Genomic DNA, 20527 nt, shown 5'->3' with positions numbered 1-20527 from the left:
AGTGCCAGTCGTGCGCAGTGCGCACATGGGGTGAGAAAGAAAAAAGAGAGAGAAAGGAAAATAGGGTAGGCGCCTGGAATTTGAATTTTTCTGTGAGCGACCTTTATTTGAGCAAGGATCCGCCCACCCAGCCCTAAACTAAAAAAAGTAGGACCGGCTGGGCAATATCCCTTCCAAAGAATTGAGGGATTTAATTATGGTTCAGTTTAGATGATCAGAATCTTCAGCAAGAATAAAAATGTGATTACTGAGAATTAAATTTCTAGAAATTTTATTGAGTGAGAATACAATACCTGAAGTAATTTTATTTCAGTGTTTGAATTAATTCAATATTTTTATGCAGAAATCAATTTTTTTTTCTTTTGGAAATTTATCAAAGTCACTGTTTTCTCTTTTTTATTCCTATGGGGTAAGAGAGATATCAGATTCCACTCAATCTGGTAATGTGATTCCTGATCGGATGTATCGTCAAGAATCCTGAGTGTGTGACATCACATTCCTATTCCTATTCATGTTCCTTCCAAATGTCAGAATAATAGAAGTATGATGTCACATTCTCAATCCTCCTCAAGATTTCTGTCATCCAAACTTAGCCTATATTCCTTTTTCTTTTCATACTTCATACTGTATACACTAATTTCAATATATAATCACGTGATTTTTGTCTATCTTTGTATAATCTTGTCTCCTATACTACTATATATTATCAGAAAACCTATAGGGACCGACGGGTTCGGCACCGAAATCGTACCGAAGGCCGGGCCGGGCCGTCTCCGGCCACCGGACGGCCGATCCGAGCCGTCCAAAAATTCTATAAAAAAAAATGAGGGGGCTCCAGCGGGAATCAACGTCATCCGATGTGTGTAGGATGTTTGATCCAAACACCCTATTTTTCGTGTATATATACATGTATATATGAAAGAATGGGGTGTTTGGATCGAGCATTTAAGCACGTTGGATGCTGTTGATTCTCTCATAAGCCCACTCGATTTTTTTTTAAATTTTTTTTGGACGGATCGGATCGGCTGTCCGGTGGCCGGAGACGGCCCAGCAAATCTGTCGGTACGATTTTGGTGCCGGACCTGTCGGTCCCTGTAGCAGCACTCATATTATTGGTAGTAAAATAACGCAAAAATGGGATACGTACTTTTTCTCTGCAGGAAAAGTTTTTTAAGAGCCATAGATATATTTCATCAGGTCTCTCACAAGTGATAAGGATTCTGTGTGTCATGGAAAAAAACTGCCCTTTCGACAAATTCCTTTTCAACAATTAATTATTGAATGAAAGCTTAATTTCCAAGTACGAGTGACCATATGGGTCCAATTAGATGTGACAATTTTAATTCATATTTTTTAACCCATTCATATTCGTCCACTTTTAACCCAATTCAACCCTCCCATATTGTATAATAGGTTAATATGAATTGAACTCATATCAACCAATATTTATATGAGTTTAAATAAATTAAATGGGTTTAATATGGGTTGAAGTTAAAAGACTCAGACTTTTTTTTCTACTGCCAGTTTTTGCGTGCGTGCTGCTGAATTCCCTCTTTTACGGGTAGCGTTGGGATCGTGTACGGAGCTTTGAATCACAGAAAGCCACTTCATTGATGAGGCCGATCTGACGGTGGAGAACAATCCAACACGTTAATGAGCAAGTCTTCCGAATGAAAAATAAAGGGAATTGATATTCGCGCTCCAAAATTTACTGCAGGCGCTCCACCTTTTTGTTTTTACACTGTGATGTTGCCAGCAACATCACAGTGTAAAAACAAAATATACACTGATATTGCCAGCAACATCACAGTATAAAAATAAAAAAGTGGAGCGCCTGCAGTAAATTTTGGAGCGCGAAAATCAGTTCCCAAAATAAACGATGTCGATTGCAATTTTCCCCACTTGCCATGCTGTTAAGACGGAGGGAACAGCCACAGATGCAAAATTGACAAGTAAACTACTAATCGCCCCCACCCCCGGTGTCACTCTTTTATATTTGATTTTTTTGTTATAAAATTTTAAAAACTAATAATTTATTTTTCACGTATTTTTTAATAAATTTATATTTTTGAAATCTACTCAACGAAATCTATCAAACAAATCTAATATTGATGGTAAAATAATATAAAACGGAAAAATTATATTTTTTACGTAGTCTAAACTATCTAAAGAGGTTGAAAAATATGTTCCAAATTTCAATCCGTTTTTACGTAGTTTAATTATGACCATTTATGATAAAATGAGCAGAAAACTGAAATCTTTCCACCGGTTTAAACAGATTGAAATTTGGAACACTTAAATTTTTTAACATTTTTAGACCGTTTATATATTAAAAAATATAGTTAAAAAATTAAGTGTTCCAAATTTAAATTCGCTTGAACCGGTGGAAAAATTTTAGTTTCCTAATCATTTTATCTTAAATGGCCATAATTAAATTTTGACTCTAGGACTTTCGTTGATAAGCTCTAAGAGATATTTGATTCTAAAAGGCCAAAAATTCATTATGATCATTTAAGATAAAATGGAAAAAAAAACAAGATCTTTCCACCGATTGAACCGGATTGAAAATCGGAATACTAAAATAATTTTAAATAAATAAAAAAGAAAAAAGATATAGAGTATAAATATTATTAATTAAATAAAAAAATAACAAAAAATAGGTTCTCGGTATTTTTGGAATGAAAAGGTTACAAAATTAAGGTTGAAAGTTGGAAGTTGCAGCAGTTGAAAGTTAATCGCACCATTTGTTGAAAGTTGCAACAGTTGGCCAGTTTGAAGTTGAAAAAAAATTAATTGCACCATTGGTTGAAAAGTCTTTCTGAACTCATATCATCTTTTTCAGATCAACAGGACCCTACATTGATAGCGTTGGTTGAAAGTTGGACCTGCAACATTTTTCAATATTAACATTTTTAAAGTTTCTTCGAGTTGTTTCACTCACTTGCCGTTGAGCTCCCATCCAGTTCCATTAGAAGCGCGCACACATATAGCTATTGGGCGTGTTAATGGCAATCACTTCGTGCAAGTTTCCCTATACCGTCATTACCGTGTACCACCCATCATCATATGGTGGAGGCCAAATGCATCAAATGAAGCACAAAGATGGGCTCATCCTTATGAAACACGCATCCAATTGTGGTACGAAGTAATGCAGATAGATCCGCCGGGACGACAACCACAATTTGGCTACTTAATTATAATTAAATGAATTTCGATTTCAGTTTGCATTATTAATTGTTCAGAGAAATATAAAGTAAATTTAAGTGAATTCAATTTACATAATTTATTTGAAAATTCAAATCTAGAAGTTTCAAAAAATGAATGACAAAAAAAAAAAGAAAGATAATATATTGGGCCCAAAAAAATTATTTAATATTTCATGTTCAATATTAGACTTGTTTGATAGATTTCATTGAGTAGATTTCAAATATATAAAATTTATTTAAAAAAATACGTGATTTCAACATTTTCAGACAGTTTATATATTAAAAAATATAATTAAAAAATTAAGTATTTCAAATTTCAATCCGTTTGAATAGGTGAAAATATTTTATTATTCTGATCATTTTATCCTAAATGGTCATAATTAAATTTTGACTCTAGGGCTCTCGTTTTTTAACCCTAAGAGATATTTGATTCTATGACTTTCTTAGGGTTAATCAACAAGAGCGCCATATTCAAAATTTAATTATGACAATTTAGGATAAAATAATCAGAAAACTAAAACTTTTCCACTGGTTCAAACGGATTGAAATTTGGAACACTTAATTTTTCAAACTCTTTCTACATTTTAAACTATTACAAAAATATAGTTTTTCTGTTTTACATTATTTCACCATCGATATTAGGCTTGTTTGATAGGTTTCGTTGAGTAGATTTCAAAAATATATAATTTATTTTAAAAAAACAGATGAAAAAAAATTATTAGCATTTACAATTTTATAAAAAATAAAATAAAAGTGAGAGAATGCGGGAAGAGAGAAAGAACATGGGTAAAACGGGAAAATCGGCTGGGCCGGTGTCAGACCCCCTGACACGGGGGGGCCAATTTACAGCTCTCAATTGACAAGTGGTCTGTGTTGTTCTCTCTCTCTCTCTCCTCCCCTTCTTTTGTTTTACTTGAGAACTTGACCCAAAGATGCAGTCTTCCTCTGCAATAATTAGAGACGGAGCCAAGATTTAACAAGTGGTCTGTGTTGGACTCCCGCCTGGCGCCTAGGTGCCGACTCCCTTTTTAGAAACACTGGTTTCTTGTTTCCAGTTTCTTCCTTTGTTTTTTAAACTATAACAATTCCAAATGCAAATTACAATTTCTTCCAAGTTTCAATCTCCAAAACACGACACATGAATTGTGCGAGCTTTCTCATATGTCAAATTATTTGGGTGAAAGTAAAAACAAAAATTAGTTTTTTGATTCCTCTCGTTAAGACAACCAATAAGGGTAAAAAGTTTGTCGCAAAACGAACCAATGCGAAAAAAATTTGAATTAGGACAAAACGGAAAATGAGAGAAAATGGAAACGGGTGGGGGGAAAAGGGGAAGGGAAAGAAGGAAAGGAAAAAAAGGAGGGGGAGGGGGGGAAGGAAGGAAGACATGTCGGGTCGGACGGGTTTAGAATTGACTTGACCCGTATTCGACCCGACTCATATCAACCAATTTACTATCTGACCCGTATTTAACCTGCACATATTTGACCCGACCCGCATTTCACCCGCCCAAATCCTTCAATTTGCCACCTCTAGGTCCAACCCATTAGATGTATATGCTACAGAAATTACGAAAATTAGTGCAACGACTTTTATAATATAATTCCAAGAGCAGGATGTCATGGTCCCAACTCCCAAGCTACAGAGTGTTGAAAGGAAAAAATAAAACTTAAATGAGTTTCTATTGTGATAAGGATAGCAACCGATAACAATCACCATAAAAGAAACACGATTCTAATTCTTTTAATTCAGTGTGAAGAAATTTAAAAGAAAATTTATGCACAGAAGTATTATTTCATACGAACTAATTTCGATCCATTTCTGCATAATAGTTTATGAGTTTCATTGTCGCAAAGATTTCTATGCTTTTTAAATTAGCAACAAAAGAATCGCACAATCACAAAACGTAAACATGCAAAACTCTGTCTTAAGGTTGTTGGGATATATGTTTGCCTCTTGTGATGAAATCCAATGCTGCGAAAATTGTAATCGTCTCTCGAAATGGGCGTGTTTCAAAGGGGGAAAAGAGTGCTCTTTTCACCTCCAGAAATGATTTGTGCACAGCAGCTGTGCACAGCAGCCGTTTTCTCCCGCCTCGGATCGCACAAAGATGATCGGAGCCGCTCATTTTGTTCAAAATATATCGTTTAAGGTCTCTGTAAAAAATGAGCTTCGTTCGATATCGTTTGAGGCGTTAACAAAACACCCAAAATCACTTCAGAATTTAAGAGCAGTCTGTGCACATAGCACAGCTCTTTCACCTCCATCCCACATTGCTCAAAATTGTTACCCAATTCGGATCTTCTGTCCCCATTTCTCTGTCCCTCCCTCCTTTGCCCGCCACGGCCCCCGCTCCCCCCCCTAACGGTAAATTTAACTCTGTTAACCTCCAAATTTTTTGTGAACCTCCAAGTTAGACTAACAGTTGTAAAGTGATTTCTAAAGAAGCCAAGTAAAACCCAAAAAAAATGGCAGTAAACATTCCTGAAATCCTTTTGCTACATTTAACATTTTCATCAGTCAGATTCAGTCAATTAGAACGAATTAAGGATCCCATTATGTTCGAAATCCTTCTGCTTTGGTTACAAAGAAAGATTGAATCATAGAACAGAATATCACAAGAGAGACAATTTATCGAACACTTCCAATGCATTTAGCAAATTTCTTAAATCTGCGAGCTTAAAACCACTAGCAGTTCAACCACGATCAAAGAGAAGAATCATTCTCTCCCCAACCACTCTTCCCTTCCTCTTCAATTTTAGTTTCACCCCTGCATCCAACCAGGGATGGAACCAAGACTTTGTAAATGGAGGGGCAGGGGCCGAACTATGAATAAGATTTTGAAATTTCAAGGTTTAGGAATCTAATAGTTTGGTTGGTTTAGATTTTGAAGAAAGTTTTTTGGATAGTAAGTATAGAGAGAGAGAGAGAGAGAGAGAGAGAGAGAAAACAAAATGAGATTAATAATCGAAGGAAAAACTTATGGAAGACAGAGCGCAGAAAAAGAATTTGGGATTTGGAACCTGAAACGAACACATTTTTAAAGCATTTAAATATCTAAATAACACCCCTTACTAAATACATTAATACCTAGGTGTTCTCTTCAAACAAAAAAACAAAAACAAAAACCACTAATATTAATTTTAATTAAAATCCGAAACCGCGCGGGGCCTTGGCCCCCATACGCCCACACTTAAATTCGTCTCTGCATCCAGCATACCTTGATGACGTCACAATCGGGAAAGGGAGAGGAACATTAAGAGCATCTACAACCCATGCTCTATTCCTCCATTTGAGAGTATAAAATTCCTCCAATCCATCCTCTCAAGCCTCCTCTATTTGAGAGGATGAGATTTTGATTCTCCATATTTAGAAGATGGGAGAAAATATGGAGGATCCCCTCTATAACACTATTCACATTTTAAAATGGCATTTGTATCCTTATGAGCTTTTGTTTATGTCAACCATATCCTTTCACCCTTGCACGTTTATGTCAACCTTTTAACACTGTCTACGCTTCTACAACATCAACTTAATTCCACAGGACTTGTGCTTAACTTCTAGTACATTTCACAGGTTCTACAACATTAACTTCTACAGCAACATTAACTTCTACAAATGGGAGGGAGGGGGAAATGTAGTGGAAGCCATGGGGTTTACAAAACTGGAGTAAAAAACAGGAGGGAAACTTGTTTTGCTGTGGCAAAGGTTAATTTTGGAGGGAATTTTTGGAGGGTGATTTTGGAGGGAATTGGTAGAGGTTAATTTTGGAAGAAAATTTTAGAGGGAAAAATAGAGGGTTTGTGGTTGGAGTAAATAGAAACAGTGACTTCTTCTAAAATCACTTTATAAATAAAATATAATATTTTGATACTCTTAAATAGAGTATTGGATCGGAGATGCTCTAAGGGAAAGAAGAATCCACCTTCTCAGAGCATTTTTTGTTGTTTCCTTTTTCTTTTCCGATATCTGGGCTTTTTTAGAAATTAAAATCGTTAGTCTAACTTGGGGGGTAAGAGAGTTAAGAGTTTACTGTTAGGCGGGGCGACCTGGCGGGCAAAGGACGGTGGGACAGAGAAAGGGGCAGAGACATGGGGACAGATTGGAAAATTTTTCGGTGCAGAGCGGGTACCACGTGGTGCCTGCTCGAGCATCGGAGCCGTCCATTTCGTTTTTGAACGGCTCAGATTTGGAGAGAGAAAATGAGAGAGAAAGTGTTGGGGTGAGAAGAGATAGAGGGTTTCAATCCAAACCGTCCAAAAGTATATCGAACGGCTCGGATGTACTGAGTGGGTACCACGTGTTGTACGCTCGTGCATCGGAGTCGTCTATTTAGTTTTTGAATGACTCAGATTTGGAGAGAGAAAATGAGAGATAAAGTGTTGGGGTGAGAGGAGAGAGAGAGTTTCAATCCGAGCCGTCCAAAAATGTATCGAACGGCTCGGATGCGCCGAGCGGGTACCACGTGGGATATACCCGCTCGGCACTGAAAAATCTCTCGGGCAAAAGATCCAAAAAAACCAACCCAATCTTTTTGTGCAATGAATTTCACAGCATGTTTGCAGCACCAACCCATCAAAGCCATACAAAAAGTATTTTGGACGGTTCGAATTTTAATTTTACTCTTCTCCGAAAAAGTTTTATTAACATTCTGATCGTCCAAAATACTTTCGAAATGTCACGATTGAGTGCACCTCCCCAAATAAGATTTTCTCTTTCGAGAACCCCAGGCTCATAATGCCTATATATTCAGTCATTCCATTCCAGTTCCAACCAGCACACCTAAGGCAAAACCACTCACAAAATGGCCGTAGACACTGTGTTGTTTAGAGAGATTGCAGCAGCAACTGTAATCTTTTTCCTCACTAGGCTGTTCCTCCGTTCCCTCCTCCTCAAACCCGCCCGTAAACTCCCGCCCGGTCCGAAAGGGTGGCCGGTCATCGGCGCCCTCCCCCTTCTTGGAACCATGCCCCATGTTGCCCTAGCCCAAATGGCCAAGAAATATGGACCCATCATCTACCTAAAAATGGGCACCCTTGACATGGTGGTGGCCGCGACGCCTGAGTCGGCCCGAGCCTTCCTGAAAACCCTGGACTTGAACTTCTCAAACCGGCCACCTAACGCCGGCGCGACCCACTTGGCATACAACAGCCAAGACATGGTTTTTGCCGACTACGGCCCGAAGTGGAAGTCGTTGCGCAAGTTGAGCAACCTGCACATGCTGGGCGGGAAGGCGCTTGACGACTCGGTTGGCATCCGGCATACGGAGACGGGGCACATGATTCGGGCCATGTGCGAGTCGGGCCAGAGGGGCGAGGCGGTGGTGGTGGCGGAGATGCTGACGTTCGCGATGGCGAACATAATCGGCCAGGTGATACTCGGGCGGAGGGTATTCGTCCAGGCTGGTTCGGAGAGCAACGAGTTCAAGGACATGGTGGTGGAGCTGATGACCTCGGCCGGTCTGTTCAACGTTGGCGACTTTATACCGGCGCTGGCGTGGATGGACTTGCAAGGGATCGAGGGCGGGATGAAACAGATGCATAGCAAGTGGGACAGTTTGATAACGAGGATGGTGAAGGAGCACGCCGAGACGGCTCACGAGCGTCGAGGGAACCCTGATTTTCTTGATGTTCTTATGGCTAATAGAGAGACTTCTAAAGGCGGCGCCGGGCTTAGCATGACAAACATTAAGGCACTCCTTTTGGTATGTGATCTTGGGCCCTCGTTGATTTAGCAACAAAATTAAGTACACTCCTAATATGTACATGTAGCATTACCGTTAGGCTCAGTTTGGATGACCGAAATCTTTAGTAGGAATAAAAATGTGATTACTAGGAATCAAATTCTTAGAAATTTTATTGAGTGGGAATATGAATATGATTACCAGGAATGAAATTCCTAGGAATACAATACCGGAAGTAATTTTATTTCAGTGTTTTAATTAATTCAGTAATCTTATACAGTAATCAATTATTTTAGAAATTTATCAAAGTAAATATTTTCTTTTTTATTTGATTGAGCTAGAAATCTAAGATTCCCATGGGGTAAGGGAGGGATCAGATTCCCACTCAATCGGGTAATGTGATTCATGTTTGGATGTGTCGTCAGGAATCACAATCCTATTCCTGTCTCTCCCAAATATGGGAATCCTGAAAGTGTGACGTCACATTCCTATTTCTGTTCCTTCTAAATGTAGAAATTATGGAAGTATGGTGTCACATTCTCATTCCTTCTCAAGATTCATGTCATCCAAACTGAGCCTTAGTAATTCCTATATGGCTATAGCATTACCCTTGGAAAATGATAATTCCAAAACTGTTTTTGTTGCTACCAAAATTCTAGTGCACAAAAGGCTTGTACCATATGCAATTTACAATATTTTTATGCGCTAGAATTTTGATACCAACAAAAATAATTTTGGCATTATCACTACCCATTTTTTATTTGTCAATAATGTTCGGAACTTAGATTTGAGGGCCATATAGGAAAGGTACTCCTTCCATTCCATATTAAGAGTCTCATACTCTATCTCTTGTCATTTTTTAAATCAAAAAATTAGTTACTTCTGTGTATTTTTTGAATTTTTCGCACCGTATTAAAGATCTTGATTAGTACTTCAATTTGGTGCGAATTTTTTTTGAATGGCGTGCGAAAAAATTATATGCAGAAGTAGTTGATTTTTTTATTTGAAAAATAACACGACTTTTCTTAATGAACTCTTAATATGGAACGGAAGGAGAAAAAGACTAATGCAATGCCTGACAAAATAATAAAAACTTTTACCACTTTTTTTTTGAAAAGAGAGGAGAAAATATATATTTCAGATAATGGTTATCAAATTTGGTCTTTTTTTTTGGCACTCTATAAATTCAAGATCCAAATACAGTTAATACTATGTCCGAACTACAAAATGGAAATAAACATAAAAACATTTGGTTGTTTGGTCGAAAGGGCTGTTTTGGCTAATAGTTTGAGCCAGATTATTTTTTTGTTCACATTCAATTTTTTTTACGTTTATTAATTTTGCGTCAATTTTTTTGTTGATTATTAGTTCGTCTCGACGAGAATAATCTAAAAAATAAAAAATTATAATCAAAATCTTAAAAAAGATCACGGATGTGGAACGCAAATGCAAGAGAAATTTTGTATTTATTTGTATTCATAACATAGGGGCCCTTGGTCAATTTACACGAACCTCAATTAAATCCTAAAGAGCTGATTCTATTGATTGACCATTTAGTGAGAACCATTTAAAGTAAGTAAAAAATGTGTCCCCTTCGAACTATCCCCACAAAAATTAATAGCCGAGCGATTTCAAACCAAGTACTTAAAGACAGCATCTTCCTAAATCACAAGGCAAACCTCCAAAAAAAAAAAAAAAAATTCCCCAATATGGTAGAAGTTCCATGGCAAATCATACCGAAATATTCGAATACATTAAAAAAGACAGTAAAATTGCTGGATGAGATTTAGAATAGTAAATTTCCAATGGTGACAGATATACAAGTAATTCCTTCATTTGGATTTATGTAATAAACAAAGACTAGAGCAAAATCGGTTTTGTTTTCCAATTTTGCCCTCCCTCCGTTTTCACATGTTCCAATTAAGCTACCACAAACTATGTTCTAATATCAGGACCGTTGTAATTTTGTTTTCTTTTTTTTTCTTTTGATAGGCTTGAATGAATTTGTTTTCTTTTGCTAGAATCTATTTACTGCCGGTACCGATACCTCTTCCAGCGTAATCGAATGGGCACTGGCTGAAATGCTGCTGAATCCACAAATCCTAAAACGGGCACAACAAGAGATGGATCAAGTCATTGGAAGAAGCAGGAGATTACAGGAGTCTGACATTAAAAACCTGCCTTACCTACAAGCCATATGCAAAGAAAGCTTCCGAAAGCACCCTTCCACCCCCCTCAACCTCCCCCGAATCTCGTCAGAAGCATGCGAGGTGAACGGCTACTACATACCCAAGAACGCGAGACTGAGCGTGAACATCTGGGGCATCGGGAGGGACCCCGACGTCTGGGAGAACCCTCTGGAGTTCAACCCGGAGAGGTTTCTGACCGAGAAAAACGCCAAGATCGATCCCCGGGGGAACGATTTTGAGCTGATCCCGTTTGGCGCGGGGCGGAGGATATGCGCGGGGGCTAGGATGGGAGTTGTGATGGTTGAGTACTTTTTGGGCACGTTTGTTCACTCATTTGACTGGAAATTGCCTGATGGGATGGTCGAGCTAAACATGGATGAGTCTTTCGGCCTTGCTTTGCAAAGGGCTGTGCCTCTCGCGGCTATGGTTACCCCGCGGCTGCAACCAAGTGCTTATGCTATTTAGGTTCAACGGCTGAAACTGGTCAGGGGAAACTTGACCGGATCCGCCCCTCAACCAAAGTGCTCATGCTATGCCCAACAGAACTCTATTTAATTTAGTATTGTTGGTATTTTTGAACTCTGTGTGTTTTAGCTGTGCCTCTTGCAGCTATCGTTAAGTTGTTCATGTTTGTATTCGAACAATCGTTTTTAAGGTACGTTTAGCTGGACAATGTAGTGGGGAAAAAGAATCTGTGAAACACCGATGTTGAAGCGCGATAATGTGGCTAAGAGCGTAATAAGACACATGAATGTTCCCTTCGTTTCGTCAATTTCTTTTTCTACTCTTGACCTAGAAATTTAAAACGAAAAAAGTACATATCACTTACTTTTTTTTTTTTGTTTTTTGATAAACGGATGTCCGGGCCAACTTACGGACACCTCCACCAACTTTTTTTTTGGTTGATTTCAATTGTGCTATATATTAAAGGGAAATGATTTTGTCACACCATTTTTTGATAATGCCACATCCTGCAAGTGTATTTTTGCACCAAAAAATATACTTGCAGGGTGTGGCATTATCAAAAAAAGATGTGGCAAAATCACTACCCATATTAAAGACGAACAAAAAAAGTAAAGGGCTAACCAAATTAAGTAAGTTGATTACAAATTGTTTTCCAAAGTAGGACCTAAAAGGTATGAGTATCTCTTTCATATATAGAAGCTTGGCCTTATAATATGATCCCTTTCTATTTCCCTAAGTTTCTTATTCCAAGCACCTTTGCTAGTATTTTTTCTTTAACTGCTAGTGATCATGATATGGATACAACAATAACATAACTTATAATACTACTAAAACAGTGGCTCCCTATACCTCCAAGAATCGAGGAGCAAAAGGAACATTTTGCAAAACTAAGCCCTCACATCAAAGCCGAAAGGCATCAGAAATGGCGAGTCTAGAGACCCAAATCAATTTATGTCCACATTATCATGCTTTATTCATGATATGGATGTTACACAAAATTCCAAAAGCTTAGCCCTACCTCAAAGGTACCGATGGGAGTATTACTTCATGACATCTTGCACTTGGGATTACATTGTAAAAGTCTAATGCCTGCCATTAATTTCATTCTTACCAAAGAAAGTAAAAGTTTTCATTTTAGAATTATTGAAAAGGAAGTTTTCATTCTAGGTCATATTTTTGAGGCTGCACGTCCTCTATTTTTATTTATTTTTTATCCCTGCCTCGTCGAGTGCAGTAAGGTTTTTTTATTTTTTATTTTAAACAAATGATAGAGGCTACTGTAAGATTTAGACCCTATGGAATTTTTCCTTTCAGTAGGCGGCCTAAACTTCGTTGCCGTCCAACAGACACTCATAGTAATTAACATGTAACTGGCTTGCTTATTCGGATTTCACCTCAAATATATACTTTCGCTCATGGCAGTTGTTTGGCTGCTCCTAATTTTCTCTTGGTTTGGTTTGTCTGCTCCAAGTTTCTCTTGGCTTGGTTGCTCCTGCTTTTTCTTGGCTTGATTGCTCCTAATTTCTCTTGGTTTGGCTTAGCTGCTCCTGATTTCTCGATTTTTTCAAACTCAAGTTGGTATCTACTTGAGTTTGAGGGGGAATGTTTGAATAATATCAGGAATATTATGTTACCAAGTTTTCTAGGTTTTATTATTGTGTTTTTTATTTAGTTTAAGATATTATTTATGTTTTCTATTTAATACATGTTTCCTTGTTATGCCTATTTGCCTTATTCATTTTCAAGTCTTGTAGCCTATATATAAAGGCTGGTTTGACCTATGTTTTACTCACAATTCAATAAAATATTTCTTCTCGATTTCATATTTAACATATTGGAAATCCTCCATTACTGGTTTTGGTGGTTTCTCGATTTTATTGAATTTTAACTGTTAGAATAAATGGAGATAATAAATAATATCGTGATCATATCGTAATATTGAGATTGAGATTTGATTGTAATTAAAATGATTCTCTTCCATAGTTAATTGGTATGATTTCCTTCCTTAATTAGGCTCTCTCTCTCTCTCTCTCTCTCTCTCTCCGATAAATAGAGGAGCTCATTGTATAGTGTTATCGAATTCAATAGAACATTTCTTCCCTCATATTTAACATTAACACCGTAAAGAAGTCTTCCTCGTTGTAAATGGAAAAAACTAAACACCTAATCGTAGTGATAGTGATCTTATTTTTTAGTATCATAATTCAAAACCATAATGATTGTACTAAGTTTGGTTTTGTAGGGCTACTGTTAATATGCTAGCTAGGTTTTAACACTCTAAGGAGAAGTTATCCACGTGGTAACAGAAAAAACTCAACAGTATGTAATCGTAGTGATATTCGCCTTGTTCGTTTAGCACATTTGGGTATTTTAATTTTGATAGTGAGTGGAGAGAGAAATAAGATAATAATTAGAGAGATGGGTAAAGAGTTGAGAGAGATAAAGAGAGAAATGAAATTAATAATTGAAGATATAAAGTAATGATTGAAAAAAAATATAAAATAATGATTGAAAAATAAAATTAAAACAAAATAAATATGCTAAACGAACAAGCTCAATGATCTTATTTCTTAGTATCATAATTCAAAACCTTAATGATTGTACTAAGTTTGGTTTTGTAGGGCTACTAATATGCTAGCTAGCTAGGTTTTAACACTCTAAGGAGAAGTCTTCCACGTGGTAAACGAAAAAACTCAACAGTACGTAATAGTGATAGTGATCTCATTTCTTAGTATCATAATTTTGAAACCATAATATAGCAAATGATGGTTATCAATATATATATATATATACTAGGGTTTGCTCGTGCCTTAACGTACGGAGCGACGCAACGTATTTTGAACACAATTTAAATGAATTATGAAACTATTGACCACCCCCGCTAACGAAATTGATTTATACGGGAATAATATATTCTTTTTAAATTAGGTTCAAACAGAGTTCTTTTAGTGCATGCTCGTAATCGAAGACGCGGATCAAACAATCAGCACACATGCAAATAAACATTGTAACCGTGAATAGAGTATCAACCTGTTCATGTAACATCAAGGGGTCGTTCAAAATTTCAAAATAGCACACACATACAAAATATGGAACGTTTGGTTATTATTGTTATTATTATTATTTTTTTTTTTGGGGAGGGGAGGGGGGAAGGTATTCATTACAAAATCAAACATCGATCCAAAGGTAAACAATCCTGTTACAGATTGGACAATGGTGGGAGCTTTGCAATTGAAATAGCCATTTAAATGGAGAGAGAGAGAGAGAGAGAGTGAGAGATATGAATTTTGAACGTGAGATCTAATTAGTAGCAATTGTACAGTTACTATTGTTTGAGAGAGAGGGAGAGCTATAGGATTTATGGAGCAAATCAATGGTTAGGATTTATAGAGAGATAAGATTCAAAAATCGTTCTTCCTTATTTTATATATATATATATATATATATATATATATATATATATATATATATATATATATATATATCAGTCCTTATCTAGTAAGGGTTCCCGCACGATTTTACTGTGTAGACCTCGCTTTTCCCGATAATCCGAGCCACTCAAAGTGATCAAAATGTGATTTTAAGGAAAACTATAAGAAATCGGCAAAAAAAATAATTAGGAAGGGCTTGATCGGAGCAGTTTTTATTGAATGGTTCAATAAAAAACTGCTCAAATTAAGCCATTTTCGGTCATTTTTTTTGCTAATTTCTTGCGTGTATCCTTAAAATCACATTTTGCACACTTTTGAGTGGCTCGGATAATCAAAATTTGCTCAAAAATGGGAGGTCCGCACGGTAAGGGATCCCTCACTGAATAAAAAAAATAAGTTATCCATGGTGGAAGTGCACGTAGATGACTTTTTTTTTAAAATTTGTTTTGGTGTTTAAATGGAAGTGTGCGTAGGGTATCCCGTCACTTCTGCCGGAGAGTATTGCCCTGTCATACAATACCACTATTTGTATGGGCTCATTGCAACTGTGTCGGGACTGAAGCTAAGGTCCCACCACCTGTGAGTGGTATTACGAGTGTTTCTTTTCAATGAGACATTATAAGGACTTGAACTTAGGTCTTGTCTAACCAAACTCAAGTTTTCAACCACTAAACCAACCCCTTATTGGTGTCGAACATAGATATCAAAGCACCACTGTGGCTATGGGTATTTCGGAGGTCCATTGTCTATGAAATCAGTAATTAATAAAAAAAAAGACCGTTAGGATTAGAAATTAACCAATAGAAGGGCTTAGATTGTATAATAATTAAAATTAACCAATGGACTCTACCTGTTCTTAGAGGTTTTAGCAAACGAATTACCCATTAGTCAAGTGTCGTTGCAATTTGAAGCTGTGAAGGTGTTGTTTCAATCTGTAAGCAGATCAATTTCATCATTAAAGAAAGTGTTTTTTTTTTTTTTTTAAAGAAAGTATTGTTTCATGATTGGGTCTCTAGGCCTGCCCTCTCTGATACTATTTGGTTTTGATTTGGGGGCATGGTTTTATAACAAAACATCATTGCTCCTCGGTTCTTGGAGGTTTAGGGGGGCCACTGTTTTAGTAGTATTCTGAAAGCAGCCACTTTGTGCATATATTACCAAAGGGTGGGTCTGTCTCCAATCATTCCCTGCCCATGCCTCCAATAATTGGAGACTAGATGAGTTATGTTATGTTGTTGTTGTTGTTGCTGCTGCATTGAAGTTATATATATCCCGGTTTCGTCAAATGCTCTTTCTTTTCAGGTTCATAAGCATCATAGATCTTTTGTAATTCGCGTTCGGTTATGTTTTCGGTTGGAGGAATATGCACTAAGCTAGTGTTTGTCAATGCAGTATGGCTGGCTGTTCGAATGCTGCTAAACCTCGCAATGCAAATCCGTGTTCTTGTTGGGAAGCTGCTTTAAGCATATCCTTTGGAGCCAGTGGCGGAGAGCGATTGCACACATGGAGTCGTTACCGCGGGTAGATTAATTTGAAGAGTGTTTGGAGTCTTATTTTCGACTTTCATTTATAGGCTTGACTAGCTAGCTTAACTATGTACATTTCACCTTTTTTCATTTGATGAACTATTTGTTGTAACATTTCTGGAGTAAAATATGCTTTGCGCTATTACTACAGGGTTTCTGGATCCTCTCTTTTGTGCCTCTTCTTCCAGATGGAGGATACTTGAGTCCGCTTGGATTGCATCGGCCTTGTGATACTAAAATCTAGCTAGTAACGGCTATCTACAAGATCGTAACGTCCTCATTCCATGAAAACCCGAGTAGCCAAGCCGCAGAACAATCTAGTTTATTTGTCCGCAAACTTGCTTCCTTGAATCAGTGAATGCGTCTCAACTTGAAAGATTATATCTGAAGTGTCTATTCTGAACCTATACTTATGTGAGAAAGACTGCAAATAGCATGGCTTCGTAAAATTCTAACCTTCCTCGCATTTGTAAATTGTAACCGAATCCATCCAATGTCTTATGTCGAATCCATATTATCGTAATAGTGGGTATATATAGGACTCTTTGCCCTACTATAAACTAGGATCAGAAAATATTGGCTTATATCATAAACTCAGATCGAGATGCCATAAAAGCACACTTAGCACAGTTCAGCACGTTGTTCGTTCCTTTCTCGCCCAATTGCAAACCAAATGTGTTGTGCGCCATCCAGGATTTCAAACCAAACAGACACACAAGAATTTCCGAGAGACAAATTATTTATACTCTGCTCTCTCAGTACAGTTCTCTCCCACCCTCACACACAGTCTCACACACTTCACAGCTCTCAATCCAATGTGAATGCCACCACACCTCAGAACATAGAGTACGGCTGGAACTCGGAAACCCGAAACCTGTAGTGCAGGGCTGCAGTTCAAATCATAGCCATTCAATAGTGTTTCAACGATTTGAATTTAAAATAAATTATTCGTGCAAATGGTTTAACTTTTCCAGCGGAGAGTTTATTTTTAGATTCGGACCGTTGAAAACACGTTTGGACGGTTGTAATGTGCCGTGGGGAGTTTTAGAAATCCCCCTGTGCCATGGCCCATGACGCACATACATCTAATGGGGTGGACCCAAACAATATTGTCGTTACTTGTAGATGGAAAGTAAGCTTTCATTCTAGAACTTTACATACTATAATTGTTGAAAGGGAAGTTTTTTTATTTTTATTTTAGAACATAATTTGAAACTCCGCCTCCTCTGTTTGAGAATTGATATTCACACTTCTTTTTTTTCTTTTTCTTTTTAGTGTTAAAAGTGCATGTATTTATTTTTCTAAAAGACAAAAAAGAGAATGTGAATATAAAAAAAGTAGTGTACGAAAAATCTATTCCCCTTTTTTTTTAATCATTATCTTCTTCTTCTTCTTTTAGTATATACAAGAAACCTAATCCAACTTATAAGGCGGTGGGGATTAAAACCCCGTTTTTTTCTTGATAGTCGACAGAATCCTTATCACTTGTGGGACCAGAAATATATCTCTCGCTCTTAACAAACTTTCCTTTAGAGAAAAAGCACGTGTCCCATTTTTGCATTATTTTACGACCAATAATATATAGTATAGGAGACAAGATTATACAAAGGTAGACGAGAATCACGCCATTATATATTGAAATTAGTGTATACAGTGTATGAAGTATGAAAAGAAAAAGGAACTATAATGAAATCCTTCAATTCTTCTGAACTGATGTAGAACGGGTCGCGTACACGTTTCTTGATCGATTTGACCGAGCACAACCCAAAGCCCGAGTATCTCTGAGCTTATGGACCAAGTCCTGGGCAATGCAAGCATATACATGCAAGTGTTGGTGTCAAGTGAAAAGTTAGTCTTCCCACAGTTGGTTGGCTGACAACACTACATAGGAGTATTAGCCACTCCTATGTCGGTACGACGGTATCATATCCTAGCACTAGTATCCTACACGGTACACCCATGCATCAATAAATGTTAATCCATTAATTTTCCAACTGCATGCTTGTGCTAGATATTTCACCAGTTGACAGGACAATGGCCCTTGATTATAAATGTACTCAGAATCCCTCCTAAATTATTGTGAATTTGGCTTGTCAGCGGTTCAAGTGATCGCAATCGTCGGATAGTGTTTTCAATGATTCAGATTTGTTTTTAATCTTTTACCGGTAATAAAAGTTTCTACTGACAAGAATCACGTGATTATATATTGAAATTAGTGTATACAGTATGAAGTATGAAAAGAAAAATGACTATATATAATGAAATCCTTCAATTCTTCTGAACTAATATAGAGCGGGTCACGTACATATTTTTTGAGCGATTGAACCGAACACAACCCAAACTACACTGGAGACGGAGCTACGGTGGCAGATCGACCCGTGCTGAGGGAGTGGGAGGTGTAGTAGTACTGCAAAGCCCCGAGTATCTCTTAGCTATGGACCAAGTCCTCGGCTATGCAAGCATACTACAAGTGTTGGTGTCAAGTGAAAAGTTAGTCTTAGATATTCTCACTGTCGGTGCTACAATTGTCCCTTTCTAGTAGCCACTCCTATGTCGTATCATATCTTTTAGTATCCTACACAAGACACCCCTTTTAAATGTTAATTATTTTTCCACCTGCATTTCACCAATTGACAGGACAATGCCACGTACTTGATTATAAACATTGTACCCTTTCCGTTCCAAATTATTGTGAATTTGGCTCGTCCGTGGTTCAGACTTGGACTGCAAAGGTGCGATCGTCGAATAGTATTTTTAATAGTTCAGATCATTTGTTTTTAATATTTTACCGGTAATAAGAGTTCTTTACCGGTAAAAGATTCTACAAATCTGAACCATTTATTGTCAATATGAACAGTTCAAATTGAACCGCGCATACTTCTCTGCAGTTGAATGCAGAGAAGCCGGATCCAGTATTGTTGGTCCTATTTACTATTTAGGGCCTTTCAAAAAATTGATTATATCTTTTACTTTATAATATTTTTTTATATATAATATATGAATCTAATTTGATAGATCTCAATTACTTTTATTAAACAAAGTTTTCAAAATCATAAGAATCATTATAGATATTGACATATAGACAATTGTTTGAGTGACATAAAAAGTGAAACATGACCAACAATTTGGGACGGGGGAGTGATAAACTAGGTGATTACTAACATGCTCAGCACGAAAAACATACTCGTTGGTTGTTAATTGTAGATTGTTATTGCAAAGAGAAGATGGTATATAACTTATATATACTAGCAATGAACCCAAAATGTTTAATGTTTATACATTATCTTCTAAAACAGATACAAAAGAGATATCATCCCAAAATTATTCCGTGGTCAAGTTTTCCCATTGAATGTAGGTTGAGGATAGAGTTTGAAGCTTCAACAGTGATTACTGTTTTCTTAGATGCGTATTGATACATCTCCACGTACTGTAATTTTGAACTCTAGACCCTTGGGAAGATTTTTGGTTGGAGACGTACGTGAAGATCGGAAGTTTATTCTAATATCCCTCTCTCACTGCTCGAGTGAACGTGCGGTGGCAGGCCCTTATATAGATCCAAAGGTCCTGATCGAGGTGGTTTGGTTTAATATGGTGTGACATAGATGGCATATTCCAAAATGGACATTCATTAATTCAATGGTTGGTCCTCCTTGGCAGGTTGGCTACTAAGGAGTAAGGACAGGTTAAGAGCCTGGGGTCTAGTAAATGACAATTTTTGTGTCCTTTGTCATGGTACTGGCCAAAGTCCGGCCCATTCACATTTATTTTTGGAATGCTCCTAAATACTTCTGTTACCTAGGAGGAGGTTGTTAAAGCTAAGAGTGATTTTGCTCTTCCTTAGTGCCCTTATGGGTGATTTAATAACAGGTTGGCCATGACTCTGCTTCAGTACTGGTGCATTAATTAGATTCTGGAGGAGGTTAACTGGTTAAGCCTAGTATGAACTCACTCCTGGAGGCATGTTAGTACATAGATCTGCTACTAATTAACATTTTTTTGATTCTAGAGTGGGGTTTAATGTTGACCT

General features: G+C 37.2%; 1 protein-coding gene, 1 long non-coding RNA gene and 1 other non-coding gene across 3 annotated transcripts; 1 reads left to right on the top strand and 2 right to left on the bottom strand.

Moving 5' to 3' along the window:
- Positions 1–7647: 7647 nt before the first annotated feature.
- LOC131312554 (flavonoid 3',5'-hydroxylase 2-like) lies at positions 7648–11850 on the top strand. Its single transcript, XM_058340401.1, has 2 exons — positions 7648–8910; positions 10911–11850. Exons 1-2 carry the CDS (start codon positions 8011–8013, stop codon positions 11541–11543), a joined length of 1533 nt encoding a protein of 510 aa, XP_058196384.1. The 5' UTR covers positions 7648–8010; the 3' UTR covers positions 11544–11850.
- On the bottom strand, positions 7982–10911 carry LOC131312555 (uncharacterized). Its single transcript, XR_009195905.1, has 2 exons — positions 9993–10911; positions 7982–9771 (listed from the first exon to the last, which is right to left on the bottom strand). It is a non-coding gene; the product is annotated as an uncharacterized LOC131312555 (long non-coding RNA).
- A 565-nt stretch (positions 11851–12415) lies between the features above and the next one.
- On the bottom strand, positions 12416–12523 carry LOC131315414 (small nucleolar RNA snoR100). The gene has a single exon (XR_009196745.1). It is a non-coding gene; the product is annotated as a small nucleolar RNA snoR100 (small nucleolar RNA).
- Between the last annotated feature and the right edge of the window lie 8004 nt (positions 12524–20527).

The sequence above is a fragment of the Rhododendron vialii genome, chromosome 13a (genome assembly GCF_030253575.1).
Source record: "Rhododendron vialii isolate Sample 1 chromosome 13a, ASM3025357v1".
NCBI classification, from domain to species: Eukaryota; Viridiplantae; Streptophyta; class Magnoliopsida; order Ericales; family Ericaceae; genus Rhododendron; species Rhododendron vialii.
The sequence above is the reverse complement of the archived record's forward strand: the minus strand, read 5'-3'. Positions and strand labels throughout refer to the sequence as shown.

Coding starts and splice junctions, on each gene's coding strand:
- LOC131312554 (XM_058340401.1), top strand. CDS start 8,011: ATGGCCGTAGACACTGTGTTGTTTAGAGAGATTGCAGCAGCAACTGTA. Junction 8,911..10,910: donor ACATTAAGGCACTCCTTTTG/GTATGTGATCTT, acceptor TTCTTTTGCTAG/AATCTATTTACTGCCGGTAC.